At 46.7% G+C, this 13,188-nt stretch overlaps 1 protein-coding gene and 1 long non-coding RNA gene across 3 annotated transcripts in view; one reads left to right on the forward strand and one right to left on the reverse strand.

The window, feature by feature from the left end:
• Positions 1–20: 20 nt before the first annotated feature.
• THADA (THADA armadillo repeat containing) overlaps positions 21–13,188 on the reverse strand; it is a 328,900-nt gene continuing 315,732 nt past the window's right edge. For both annotated transcript variants that reach the window (XM_040224708.1, XM_040224707.1), the window contains 2 exons: positions 2,330–2,499; positions 21–1,170 (listed from right to left, as the gene is read on the reverse strand). In XM_040224708.1, coding sequence (XP_040080642.1) covers positions 775–1,170; positions 2,330–2,499 — 566 coding nt within the window. In that variant the 3' untranslated portion in view covers positions 21–774. The remainder of the gene's footprint in view (positions 1,171–2,329; positions 2,500–13,188) is intronic.
• Positions 1,013–7,997, forward strand: LOC120851711. Its single transcript, XR_005718395.1, has 3 exons — positions 1,013–1,098; positions 2,352–2,566; positions 6,838–7,997. It is a non-coding gene; the product is annotated as an uncharacterized LOC120851711 (long non-coding RNA).

Genomic DNA, 13,188 nt, shown 5'->3' on the forward strand with positions numbered 1-13,188 from the left:
AAATGATAGTAAACAGTGTATACATCAAATAAGTCATTTTATTCTGACTCCCCTTTCCCCAGGTTCCTTCTAATAGCCAAGAGGCTATGGTTTCAGTGGGTGGTAGAATATGATTTCTTAACAATAGCACAAATACTTTTTATTGGGGGTCAGGGGGTAGGAGTTTGTAATGGCTCTTTTAATAATGAGGATGGCATGTGTAGGTCACTGAAGGCTTAAACATGCAGACAGTAAAAACAAACTTATTTGTATGAAGTTAATGCTTAATTCTCCCAGGATCCAACATTTGGAATATATTTCTTACTTCACTACAATGGAATAAAATTTGAAATTCGGACCAAGTGGGCTGTTTGGTAACTAATCCAACTGTTACAACCAGCCAAAAATGGGGGGGGGGCGGCAGAAATCATGTGTTAAACCCAATTCTGTATAGTCAATTCAGAGAAAAATGCAGGCCGCCTCTGGTTGGACATTGGAGATCCTGGGGGATGAGAAAGGTTAATTCAGGCCTGCAGGTGGCCTGCACCTGGGAACAGAGTCAATATTCACTGTGGTAGCCTCACTTTCTACAGTAGCTGCAATAAATGAAGCTGCCTTGAAGGACTGAACTGAAGGAAAAAATCCTCTGTGGGACAGAAGACTAGACTCACAGAAGGGAGGTGCGGGGAGGAGGCACGGTGTGAAGGGGAGAAGATGCTGGAGTTTCTGTTGAACATTTTCCTATTGATTGAGAGGAGGAATAACCCACCCCACCCCAGTCCCACAAATCCTTCTTCAACAAGCTGTTTCTGTTCTTGGAAGCGTTAACTGATTTGCTGCTGCAGGAGAATCCAAAGCCCTGAGAACTAGGGTGTCCTCCCCTTCCTTCCCTTCCAGAAGAGCCAGCAGCCTCAGGCAAGCCAAAGTCCTTTCCTCCCAAATGCGCAGTCTCGTGAGCTCTGCCGTCTTCAAAAACTCAGCAGTGGGAGGCAGCACTCTGAAGAGCTGGGAGAGGAGGTGGCATTGCTCCGATGCAGTCCTCTTAAGATGATGGAGCATCTCGGGGCTGAGGGGATGCCAGCTGGACTCAGACAGGAGGCGGAAGAGGTGCTTGTAGAGGTATTTCACGAAGATCAGGGTCTCGGCCCAAAAGTTGATTTCCGTTTTTTCAAATGGGTAGTCTTCTTCCACCTGAATCAGATGAAAAAGACAAAACCCAGCCTTATGGGGGACGTTGACTCAGCCCCAGTCCAGAGCAGAGTCCTGACAGATGCAGAAGTAGTGTGTCCCCTCCCCCATCTGACAGAGGGCTCACTTTCGCCTGTTAAAACACCCCTGTACACACACCACTTGCAGCCTTGAAGGACACCTTCTATTTTCACTCATAGTACTTCTCCACCGGAGAGGAATTCCTCCTCCCTAGACTTAACATGACCTTTGATAAGGATGTGTTTGTGGTTCTCAGCCAAGATACCTTGGGGAACTGGTGCTGAAAAGGGGACCTCAACACAGGAGGGGACCCTAGACCTGAAGGTGCATCTAGGTATCAGAGAGGAGGGGGGAAGGGAGATGTGAGGAGCAGAGCAGAGAGGGAAGTACTGCCAAACATGAGACACTACTCTCTGAGGATGAAACCCAAGTTCTATAATGCTGGGGACTTTCAAGGTCATTTTTATTGTAGACACTTTATCTTGTCTCCAAATTTCCCATAAACAGACTGCTTTTTGAACTCTTGGTCTGCTGGGGATGCCAAGAAGACCAGCTGAGTCAGACACTAGTGAAGAGGAATTTCAGTTCTCAAGATGCTCTTGCTGCTTATCTGGGTCCTCAGTTTCCCTATCTGTTGACTGTTCCCCCTGGAGCAGTTTAATAGTTTTATTTTTTAATAAAAATAATTTTAATTTTAATAAAATAGCAGTTTATTAAACCTGGAGGGGTTTAATAGTTTTCTTCTAGCAGCCGAGACCCTGGAAGGACCCTGATTCTCTGGAAGTGTTTCAGCTTCAGACCGAATTGTGGGGAGCCCCTGGTTACTCTAATGTTGATGAATAAGCATTCTCCATAATTAAACCACCAACTTCCAAGGGACCTCTTTCGAAGTCCCCTCCCCCACACTGATGGGAAGGCTTACCATTGGAACCCCTAAATCAGCAGGAGAGCTGCCCGAGCAGTGCCCAGCAGGCTGGGATCACGTGGAGATTTTGTTAATCGGTTACTACTGTGTATCTGAGCATCTGGAAGCACACTTTCAAGCCATATCAAGCTGACGAAAGCCTGTTAGGTGCTGCCTCCAGTGGGCGTAGGTAGGACACTCTCACACACCTCTGCTGCCTGAGACCCCAGGGATTACCTGACGTGCGCTCTCCTCACAGGCCACGAGGTCCTCACCCTCTCCCAACAGCCATCCCAGCAGGACTGGGAGTCCGGCGGTCAGCTGATCCCACTGCTGGAGCAGGTCACACAGCACAGCCAGAGCCAGATCCAGTGCGCTGGAGGCATCCACCTGACAGAAGGCAAATTCTGCAAAGACGAGAGAGGAGAGCCAACCGGGAGTCTGTGCAGGATTCTGAGGCAGTGAAAGTCCCAGGTAAAATCACTGCTACCGCCTGGCGGGGAAGCTGGTGGGAGAGGCTCACTAAGGGTTATTTGCTGTCTATACACTAGAATGAATCATAGGCCTAAACCCCTATCTGTGCCCCCTATCCCAGTGTGGATAGAAGCTGCCCCATCTACAGGACTAGACGTTTCTCTCCCCTCAACCCAACTGGCAGGATATCAGGAAAGCATCCCACCTAGCGTTTCCTCTGCAGGCCTGCTGACAGTGCCTGACCTCTGTCACTTTGGCCCTTCCTCTAAAGCAAATCCCACTGAGCACGACACATTAGATCTCTAACATCTCTGAGCAGGGCATCAGCAAACTTTTTCTTAAAGAGCCAGAAGGTAAATCTTTTAGATTTTGGGAGTCTTTTTAATATTTATTTGTTTGGCTGCACCAGGTCTTAGCGGTGGTATGTGGGATCTAGTTCCCTGGCCAGGGATCGAACCTGGGCCTCCTGCACTGGCAGTCTTAGCCACTGGACCACCAGGGACGTCCCAACTGTCACAATTAACTCTGTGGAAAGAAGCCATAGACAATACGTAAACAAATGGTTGCGGCTACTAGGTTCCAATAAATCTTTATATTCCAATAAAACTGGACTTTCATGTGATTTTTAGGTATCAACAAATAATATTCTTTTTTTTCCAACCATTAAAAAAATGTAAAAGCCATTCGTAGTTCACAGGCTGTACAATGACAAGTTGTTTTGCTAAGTCATTTCAGACTCTTTGCAACCCTATAGACTGTAGCCCACCAGGCACCTCTGTCCATGGGATGTCCCAGGCAGAATATTGGAGTGGGTTGCCATTTCCTTTTCCAGGGGATCTTTCTAACCCAGGGCTTGAACCCGTGTCTCCCACTTGGCAGGCAGATTCTTTACTACTGAGCCACCTGGGAAGCTCCCCAATGGCAGGTGGGGGGCTGGAATTAGCTCATAGTCCACTGCCCTCTGTGTTAGACTGAATTCACTTTTCAGACACTCATCTTCTTAGCTGACTGTGGGAAGGGCGCTGAAACAGTAGAATGGGGCACAGAAAAAGGAAGCGGGTGACTTGGGGAAACCATTGCTTACTTCACCATTTTGCCTTCAGTTCAGTTCAGTCAGTCGCTCAGTTGTGTCCGACTATCTGCGATCCCATGGACCGCAGCACGCCAGGCTTCCCTGTCCATCACCAACTTCCGGAGCCTACTCAAACTCATGTCTGTTGAGCCAGTGATATCATCCAACCATCTCATCCTCTGTGGTCCCCTTCTCCTCCTGCTTTCAATCTTTCCCAGCATCAGGGTCTTTTCAAATGAGTCAGTTCTTCGCATCAGGTGGCCAGAGTGCTGGAGTTTCAGCATCAGTCCTTCCAATGAATATTCAGGACTGATTTCCAGATGGACTGATTGGATCTCCTTGCAGTCCAAGGGACTCTCAAAAGTCTTCTCCAAACCACAGTTCAAAAGCATCAGTTCTTCAGTGCTCAGCTTTCTTTATAGTCCAACTCTCACATCCATACATGACTACTGGAAAAACCATAGCTTTGACTAGATGGACCTTTGTTTGGCAAAGTAAGGTCTTTGCTTTTTAATACGCTGCCTAACTTGGTCATAACTTTTCTTCCAGGGAGCATCTTTTAACTTCATGGCTGCAGTCACCATCTGCAGTGATTTTGGAGCCCCCCAAAATAAAGTCTGTCACTGTTTCCATGGTTTCCCCATCTATTTGCCATGAAGTGGTGGGAGAAGATGCCATGATCTTAGTTTTCTGAATGTCGAGTTTTAAGCCAACTTTTTCACTCTCCTCTTTCACTTTCATCAAGAGGCTCTTTAGTTCTTCTTCAATTTCTGCCATAAGGGTGGTGTCATCTGCATATATGAGGTTACTGATATTTCTCCCGGCAGTCTTGATTCCCGCTTGTGCTTCATCCAGCCCAGTATTTCTCATGATGTACACTGCATAGAAGTTCAATAAGCAGGGTGACAATATACAGCCTTGATGTACTCCTTTCCCAATTTGGAACCAGTCTGTTGTTCCATGTCCAGTTCTAACTGTTGCTTCCTGACCTGCATACAGATTTCTCAGGGGGCAGGTCAGATATTCCCATCTCTTTCAGAATTTTCCACAGTTTGTTGTGATCCACACAGTCAAAGGCTTTGGCATAGTCAATAAAACAGAAGTAGATGTTTTTCTGGAACTCTCGCTTTTTTGATGATCCAACGGATGTTGGAAATTTGATCTCTGGTTCCTCTGCCTTTTCTAAATCCAGCTTGAACACCTGGAAGTTCATGGTTCATGTACTGTTGAAGCCTGGCTTGGAGAATTTTGAGCATTACTTTGCTAGTGTGTGAGATGAGTGCAATTGTGTGGTAGTTTGAGCATTCTTTGGCATTGCCTTTCTTTGGGGTTGGAATGAAAACTGACCTTTTCCAGTTCTGTGGCCCCTGCTGAGTTTTCCAAATTTGCTGGCATACTGAGTATAGCACTTTCACAGCATCATCTTTTTTAGACAGTCCTAAATATGGATTTGAAGGGAGGCTCAGGGCATTGACAGTTCCGTTAACAACCCTGTGCCTTCCACCACCAACCTAGAGCAGGCCTGAAACGTGGGACTGAAATCTTGCCACACAGACAATACATTTCTGCAGACCCATCCATACACCAATGCTTGTTTTTCAATGACCCACTTCTACTGAGACCTCATCTTTCTCAAATCCACATCTTCACTGCAGCCCACAGACCTTGTCCTTGACCATTTGGCCCCCAAAGAGACTTGTTCAACACACAGGGAGAAGCCTCAGAGTCTGGAATAGAAAGCCGAGTTCCCTAGTGTGTTGAGCCAGCCTCCGGGGACCTGTTAAGTGCCAGTCCCCTAACCAGGCCCTTTCTCTCCAGTCCTTCAACATCCTCTGGGTTGGGTGTTACCTTTTCTAATTCACGGACGAGGAATCCAGGCACAGTTAGGTTATCTCACTTGCATACAGTCAGAGAGCTTTAAGTGGCTATAAAGAAACTGGAATTGACAGCAAGTTTCATGGTGTATGCAGAGTGCAGATTTGGAGAACTAGTACCAGCATTCCTGAGATGTAGTTCTTCATGGGAAGAGTAACAGAGCTGATGACCCTCCATCAGGGCCAGCACTACACAGGGCCCATGATGTGGAGCCTGGGCTCACAGAAGCAGCCCAAGGACCAATGTGGCCATCTTCAGGGCCCAAAATCAATCCCCGAGGACACCTGCCCCTTAGGCTCTGCAGCTTGGCATCAGGCTTCAAACTGGGAAACAGAAAAAGTTGAGGGGAGGTGTGAAGGTGCATTTTTGGCTGCAGGTCTGCGCCATGTGTTGGTCTAGGCTTTGCCTATGATACAATCTCTATTTTTTATCTCTGCTGACTCCCCTGTGTAGTTCTCAACTACTTTAGAGTCTGCAAGAGGAAGAGAACACCATTAATTGGCATCTTTCAAGCCCCAACGACTGAAAATATACATGCAGACTAGCATACAATGAAACACACAGCAGATGCTCAGAACATTCCAGTTTATGACTCTGGAGATTATGAAACTTTCTTTACCCCACTTGATTTGGTTTGAATACTAACACAGGGACAGCCACAAAGAAAGCAAACAATAAGTTGATAATAACAGAGACTTTCCTTTTATTTGAACCCTTGCTTCTCCCACCACCAGAAGGGAGGTATCCTTATTTAATAAACGACGAAGGTGTGCTCACAGAGGTTGGGTAATGGGTCCAGAATTTCACAGTTAGAAGTGGTGGCACTGAGCTAATAAGTATCGTTCAGTCACAGGCCACGCCCATCCTGCAGGGAAGCCTTGGAGAAACACTTCCAGTACCCCATGGAGATGAGGAAGTCAGACTCAGTTTTATTATTTTTATGCATTAAAAGTGGGGCTTCCCTGATTGCTCAGTTGGTAAAGAATCCACCTGCAATGTGGGAGACCTGGGTTCAATCCCTGGGTTGGGAAGATCCCATGGAGAAGGGAAAGACTACCTACTCCAGTATTCTGGCCTGGAGAATTCCATGGACTGCATAGTCCATAGGATTGCAAAGAGTTGGACACGACTGCGACTTTCACTTTTCATGCATTAAAAAGAGCTCCCACCTCGGGGTCATATTTTGAAGAAAGGGTCAAAGCTGTAAGTGCTCTACACTGTGGCATGAGCATCAGGTCAGCTTCTCTTGAAACCTTCCAGAAAAATCTTCCCTCTGATTCACCACTTACCTCCCTGCCCCGACTCTTCTTTTTGTCTCCTTAAGGCAAGGACTGAAAGCTCTATAGGGAAGAACATAGTTTCATCCACCAGCAAAACCAGTGCCTGCAGCTCGTGCAACACTCCCAATGGGTCCATGAAGACCACTCTGAAGTGATCAGAGATGCCACCAGGAAGGCCAGACTGTTGCACCTGCCCACGTGAGGACTGATGTCCCCTATCCTTCACCATGTATCTGGGCCTCACGCTTAGAAAGTGCCAGGAATGACTGAAGCTTTAGAGGAGAGCTGGTGTGTTGTCTGGAAGCGAATCTACTAGAATTACAACCATCCAAACACCGACCCCACCAGGTGAGGAGAGACGAGGAAGGGGAGCTGGGATGGGGGTGAGGGGAGGATTAGATGGACTTAGACCTCCTGCTTGAGGGGCCAGATGCACCTTGCCAAGTTCCTTCTTTTATTACCTTACCCTGGACTAAGACAGCTCAGCCAGAGCAGCCCAGTCTCTACTGGCTGAATGCCTTCTGAAGGGGAGGCTGAAGGGTAGGGAAAGGGATTTTCAACCTAACCCTGCAGACCAGCCAGGCTCTCAACAGGCTTCTCTCAAGGAAGCAAGAAAGCAAGTGACCAAGCAACAAGTGTGTCGAAGGAATCTGTTGTGTGTCCGGAATAGCCAAAATAATCTGGAAAAATACAACAGAACTGGAGGACTCACACTTCCTGATTTCGAAAGTGACATAAGGATAGACATAATATAGATCAAATGGAATAGAATTGAGTGTCCAGAAATAAGTTCTCACAATTACAGCCAATTGATTTTTGACAAAGGTGTCAAAATAACTGGCTGGGGGAGGAACAGTCTTTTAAACTAAGGGAGCAAAAACAACTGAATATTCACATGCGAAAGAATGAAACCATGCCCCTACCTCACAGCATACATGAAAATTAACTCAAAATACAAAAAAACTAAAGTTAACAAGTGAAACTACAAAACTCAGAGAAATATACGAGTAGGAAATGGTTTTTTAAACATGACATCAAAAGCACCAGCAACAAAAGAAAAATTAGACTTCATCAAAATTGAAAACTTTTATACTTCAAAGGACATTATTAAGAAAGAAAATTCACAGAACTAGAGAACATACAAGGGGTCTGTATCTAAAATACCTAAAGCAAAAGTGAAAAGTAAAAGTGAAAGTGAAAGTCACTCAGTTGTGTCCGACTGTGACCCCATGGACTGTACAGTCCATGGAATTCTCCAGGCCAGAATACTAGAGTGGGTAGCTTTTACCTTCTCCAGGGGATCTTCCCAACCCAGGGATTGGACCTAGGTCTCCCACATTGCAGGTGGATTCTTTACCAGCTGAGCCACAAGGGAAGTCTAAGAATACTGGAGTGGGTAGCCTATTCGTTCTCCAGCAGATCTTCCTGACCAGGAACTGAACCGGGGTCTCCTGCATTGCTGGTAGATTCTTTACCAACTGAGCTATCAGGGAAGCTCTTAAAACTCAATCATTAAAAGACAAATAATCCAGTTAAAACATGTGCCAAGGGTCTGAACAGACATTTCTCTAGAAAAGATGCACAAATGATCAATAAGCACATGCAGAGATGCTCAGCATCATTAGTCATCAGGGAAATACAAATCAAAACCACAATGAGAAACCACTTCATACTTACTAGTGTAACTTTAATCAAGAAGACATATACTAAGTTTTGGTAAAAGATGTGAAAAAATTAAAACTTTCATAAATTGCTAGTAGGAATGTAAAATGGTGCCAGCCACTTTGGAAAACTGACTGTCTGAGAGTCTCTCCAGCTCTTAGACATACACATATACCTAAAAACATATGTCCACACAGAAACATGGACATGAATGTTCATAAGACCATTATTCATAAAAGCAAATAAGTGGAAACCAAAGTGTTCATGAACCAATGAAGGGATAAATAAATGTGGTACATCCAAACAATGGAATACGATTCAGCTATAAAAAGGAATGCAGTGCCAATACGTGCTATAATGCAGATGAACCTGGAAAACACTATGCTAAGTGAAGAAGCCAGGCACAGAAGATTACATATTGTATAATTCCACTCATATAAAGTGTCCATAACAGGCAAATCATACAGACAGAAAAGTAGATTAGCAGTCGCCAGGGGTTGGAGAATAGGGAGAATGAGGAATGGCTGCTGATGGATATAGTGTTTCTTTTTAAGCTGATGCAAATGTTCTGGAATCAGATAGTGTTGATGGTTGTACAACCTTATGAATATACTAAAATTTGTATACATGTACACTTAAATTTTACATATCTTTTGCTATATGATGTATTTTATGGGGGGTGGGTAGTGCATGGAGAGTGTGGCAGGCTGAAAAATGGCCTCCCAAAAGATACCTATGTAAAGTCCCTGGACCTTGTGAATGTTAATTTACTTATAAAAACAGTCTCTATAGATATGATCTGGCTGATGGTACTTAGATGAGGAGATAATCCTGTATGATCTGGGTGGCCCCTAGATATCATCACCATTGTCCTAATAAGGGGGAGGGGGATTTGACAGTAGACACACATAGAAAGAAGGGCTTCCCTGGTGGCTCAGATGGTAAAGAATCTGCCTGCAATGCAGGAGACCTGGGTTCAATCCCTGGGTCAGGAAGATCCCCTGAAGAAGGAATGTCAACCCTTTCCAGTATTCTTGCCTGGAGAATTCCATGGACAGAGAAGCCTGGTGGGCTGCAGTCCACGGGGTTGCAAAGAGTTAGACACAACTAAGTGACTAACATACACGTAACACATACAGAGAAAGGAGAAGGTGATGTGAAGACAGAGGCAGAGGCTAAAGTGATCCTAGCAAGGAAATGAGGACAGCCTCCAGAAACTGGAAGAGGCAAGGACTGGATTCCTCCCTAGCACCTGCAGAAGGAGTGTGGCCCAGCTGACACCTTATTTTCTGACTTCTGGTCTCCAGAACTGTGAGACAATAAATCAGTGTTGTTTTAAACCACCAAGTTTGTGGTCATTTGTTACCGTAGCCACAATCAACTAATATGCAGGAACCTAATAAGGGTAGGTTGTGGTATTTCTCTTTGGAGTGATGAAAATATGTTAAAATAGTGCTGATGATTGCATTACTCCATGAGTATGTTAAAAAAACACTGCCTTATACTCTTTAAATGGGTGACTTGTATGGTATATGTATGCTATATCTCAGTAAGACTAGGATGTTAAAAAAAAAAAAAGAATCTGCTATGTGCTTAAGTTGGTTCCGGTTGCTCGGAGGAAGCCTGACCACAGAGTCTGACTGGAAAGGGCCAGTCTACTGAGGGGACTGGCCAAATGTCTAGAGCCTCATACATGCTTGTAGGGCCTAGTTCTCAGGTGCTGGAGGGCTCTGCAGAGGTGAATGGTCGGTCAGAAGGTGGAAAGAAGGCTCAAGAAAGACTCCTGGAGGAGCTGGGACTCTGCCTGGCCCTTCACCAGACAATCAGGAAATAGGAGCTAATGGTCTGCTTTGAGCCAGTGATATGCAAAGTACTGTAGAAAACAAAGCAAGAGACAGACACATCTTGTCCTGTCCTCAGGAAGCTGGTGGTCTAGATGGGAAGGTCAGGCAAACACTCAGGCAACCGTGAGGAATCAATGGAGTGGTCTGGATCCCAAGAGCCGCAGGAGCCAAGGAAGGGGAGAGGTCAGCGTGGGGAAATTAATCACCTCCAAGACTTTGCTCGCACTGGCTTAGGGAGTGCTTCAAGTGGGGAAGGGGTGCTGGTACACACGTGTCTGGGGGGGCCTATGCAAGGCAGACTGGATTAGCACTCAGTCATTTGGAAGCGAGTCCGAAGCCCAACAAATGGGCATTTAGAACTGGTTAATCCTACGCTTTCCATGCTCAAGAATGGATAACTCAATTGGATCGCAGGGGAGGACAGAGGACAAGAGGCTGCAGGGCTGCTGCCACACAGACCTCCTCTCACTACTGCCCTGGCCATGTCAAGGTCTCCTGCCAAGGCAGCCACCTGGGGATCAGAAGCCATGTGACTTGCTCCCCTGCCATCTTCTTCCCCACCTTCATGAAGAGGCCCACCTTGGGGCTGGAAGCTGAAGACCCAGGCTTCACCCAGTGTGCTGGATCATTCAAAGTCGTAGCTTAGTCAATGTCCCAACTAAGACAAGTGATCTTTCGTTTCTAGGCAGGTTTGGGGTCATTTTCAACTGTACTGATTAAAATGAAAATGCTGACATGGATTTTTTTTCTGTGTTGCCAACCATGAAAACCAATTCAGACCATGGATTAGAAACCTACCGTCTGATTATAAAGTATTATGAGGGAGATGCCTTTGAGACTATGACCATTGGTCAAGCCTCCTTCCCAGTCCTTTCCAAGAGAGGTCAAGTCAGCCCAGGAAATGCTGAGCAAATGTTGAGGAGTTGGATTCTCCCTCCCCCCAGCTCTAGAGAATCCTGTCAGGCATTTGTGGAAAACCCCTCAACCCTGCCATCCACCCAATTCCCCTCACTATCCATTTACCCATCAATTCAAGCTTTTATCTCCCCACAAATACTTGCTGATCACCAGATAGGGGTTTTGTTGTGGGGATGGGGAAGGGAGAGGGGAAGCTGTGAGAAACATTAGGAAAATTCCAGGCCCTTCTCTCAGAGAGCAAACAGTTTAGTAAGAGGCAAGCTGACACATATGAAGTGTCAGGAAATAGTCCAAGATGGTGCACGATGCGGACTGATTATACCATTACTAGCCATCATGAAGGGACAGAAAAGGGAAAAAAGAAAGAGTGCGGGGTGGGAGAAGGGGGGGCTTCAGAGAGGAGAGACTTGCGCAGATGAGGGTCAGAGGACAAGCACAGCTGGGATGAAGAGGAGGAGTGGGGAGATTAGACCGGCCTGTTGAGGAGGCAGGTTTGGGGGAGCTGGAGGTGAAGATGGAGGGGCAGACAGTCTAGGGCAGGTTTGGTGGTGGGGGAGGCGGATGGGCAGAGCTGAGCGAGTACAACTGTGCTTTCTTTTTTCTGAGTGAAAATATTTTAAGGCTTCATCAGGCTGTTTCCAGACCAACTTCCTCATTTCTAGTCTTCTCCATGGATTTCTTCACATCCCCTCAGGAGGTCAAGAGCCAGTATTGTAACTAGTCACGAGAAACAACCATGGGACCAAAGCCTGGCTCAGCTGCTGACTCTGACGTTCAACTCTTGCAGGGGCTCCAGGAGCCTCAGCTGGCCCCTGCCTCGGCTGACCCTTGACCCCTAGAGCCCAGGTTCTCCGCTCTCCAGTAGCCAGGGCTCAGAGGTGGGACTTCTAGGCACCTCAGTGAGAGAACTTCCTAAACCATCAGAGGTCATCATCTCAGACTTTACCACATAACAGAGCTCCCACATGCCCCCAACCTCAGACAAATGACCCAGAGGAAGGTTCTATCCTAAGGAACAGAGTCAGGTTGGCCCCTCTGGTGGCTCTGATGAACCGAGCAGGAAATCTGGGTCGGGGAACATGGTATCTGTGGTATTAGTCTCTCTTCTTTATCTGAATATTTTGAAAATTTCATCAAAGAAGAAGAAGCCCATGTGTCGGTCGGTGCTCCCAAGGGCAGCCCCAGCAGTCACTGAGACCACTGCCCACGCATCTACTGCTGGACGTCGTGCCCTGGATGACAGCCAGCCCCTCCCCTCACTCCCAACCGGCCCATGGTCCTAAGTCTGGCCGGGAACTCAGACTTCAGCTGGCCCAGGTAGACCCCTCTCCCTCCTCCTACTTCTTTTTCTTTTGGCCCTGAAAACCACTGTTTAAAAGACAGGACACGTGGAGGCAGAACCCAATCAAAGGCACACAGCTCAGGGGTTCCCAGGCCCCAAGGGACCCAGCAGAAGTACCCAGCAGGGGTGCAGATGGACTATTGGGTCTTCACACAGGTTTGGAACAGCTCATAAAGTTTTTTAAAAACCAGGGAGATTTTTCATAAAAATCCAAGTGTCCAGCATCTTTTGAAAATTCAGAAAATCGGAACTTAGTATCTCTAGGTCTGCAGTTTAATATGCTGCCTGGAGCAGAGAAGCGGCCACACACTACAGGAGGCATCTGTGTGCCCTGTCTGGGACCACCATACTGCCTCCCACCTCACCCCTGCAGGCATGTGGGCTTGTGATGCTGACACTAGGGTACCCATGAGGGCAGCAGGCCTCCCGCCAGCCCCTTGTCTTATAGATGAGACCCACGACCAAAGGCCTCTCCTCACATCAGCCCCACTCCCCTCTCCCTCCACCTCTCATGGCTTTGTTTCCTCATCATTCCCTGTCTGACAGATGTTCCTCATCTTGACTTAGCCAGGCCTTTTTGGCCCTCGGGACACAACTCATTTCTGGTTGTCAGAATTCAAAGGAGGTGA

The sequence above is a fragment of the Oryx dammah genome, unplaced genomic scaffold, assembly GCF_014754425.2.
Source record: "Oryx dammah isolate SB20612 unplaced genomic scaffold, SCBI_Odam_1.1 HiC_scaffold_25, whole genome shotgun sequence".
Classification (NCBI taxonomy): domain Eukaryota; kingdom Metazoa; phylum Chordata; class Mammalia; order Artiodactyla; family Bovidae; genus Oryx; species Oryx dammah.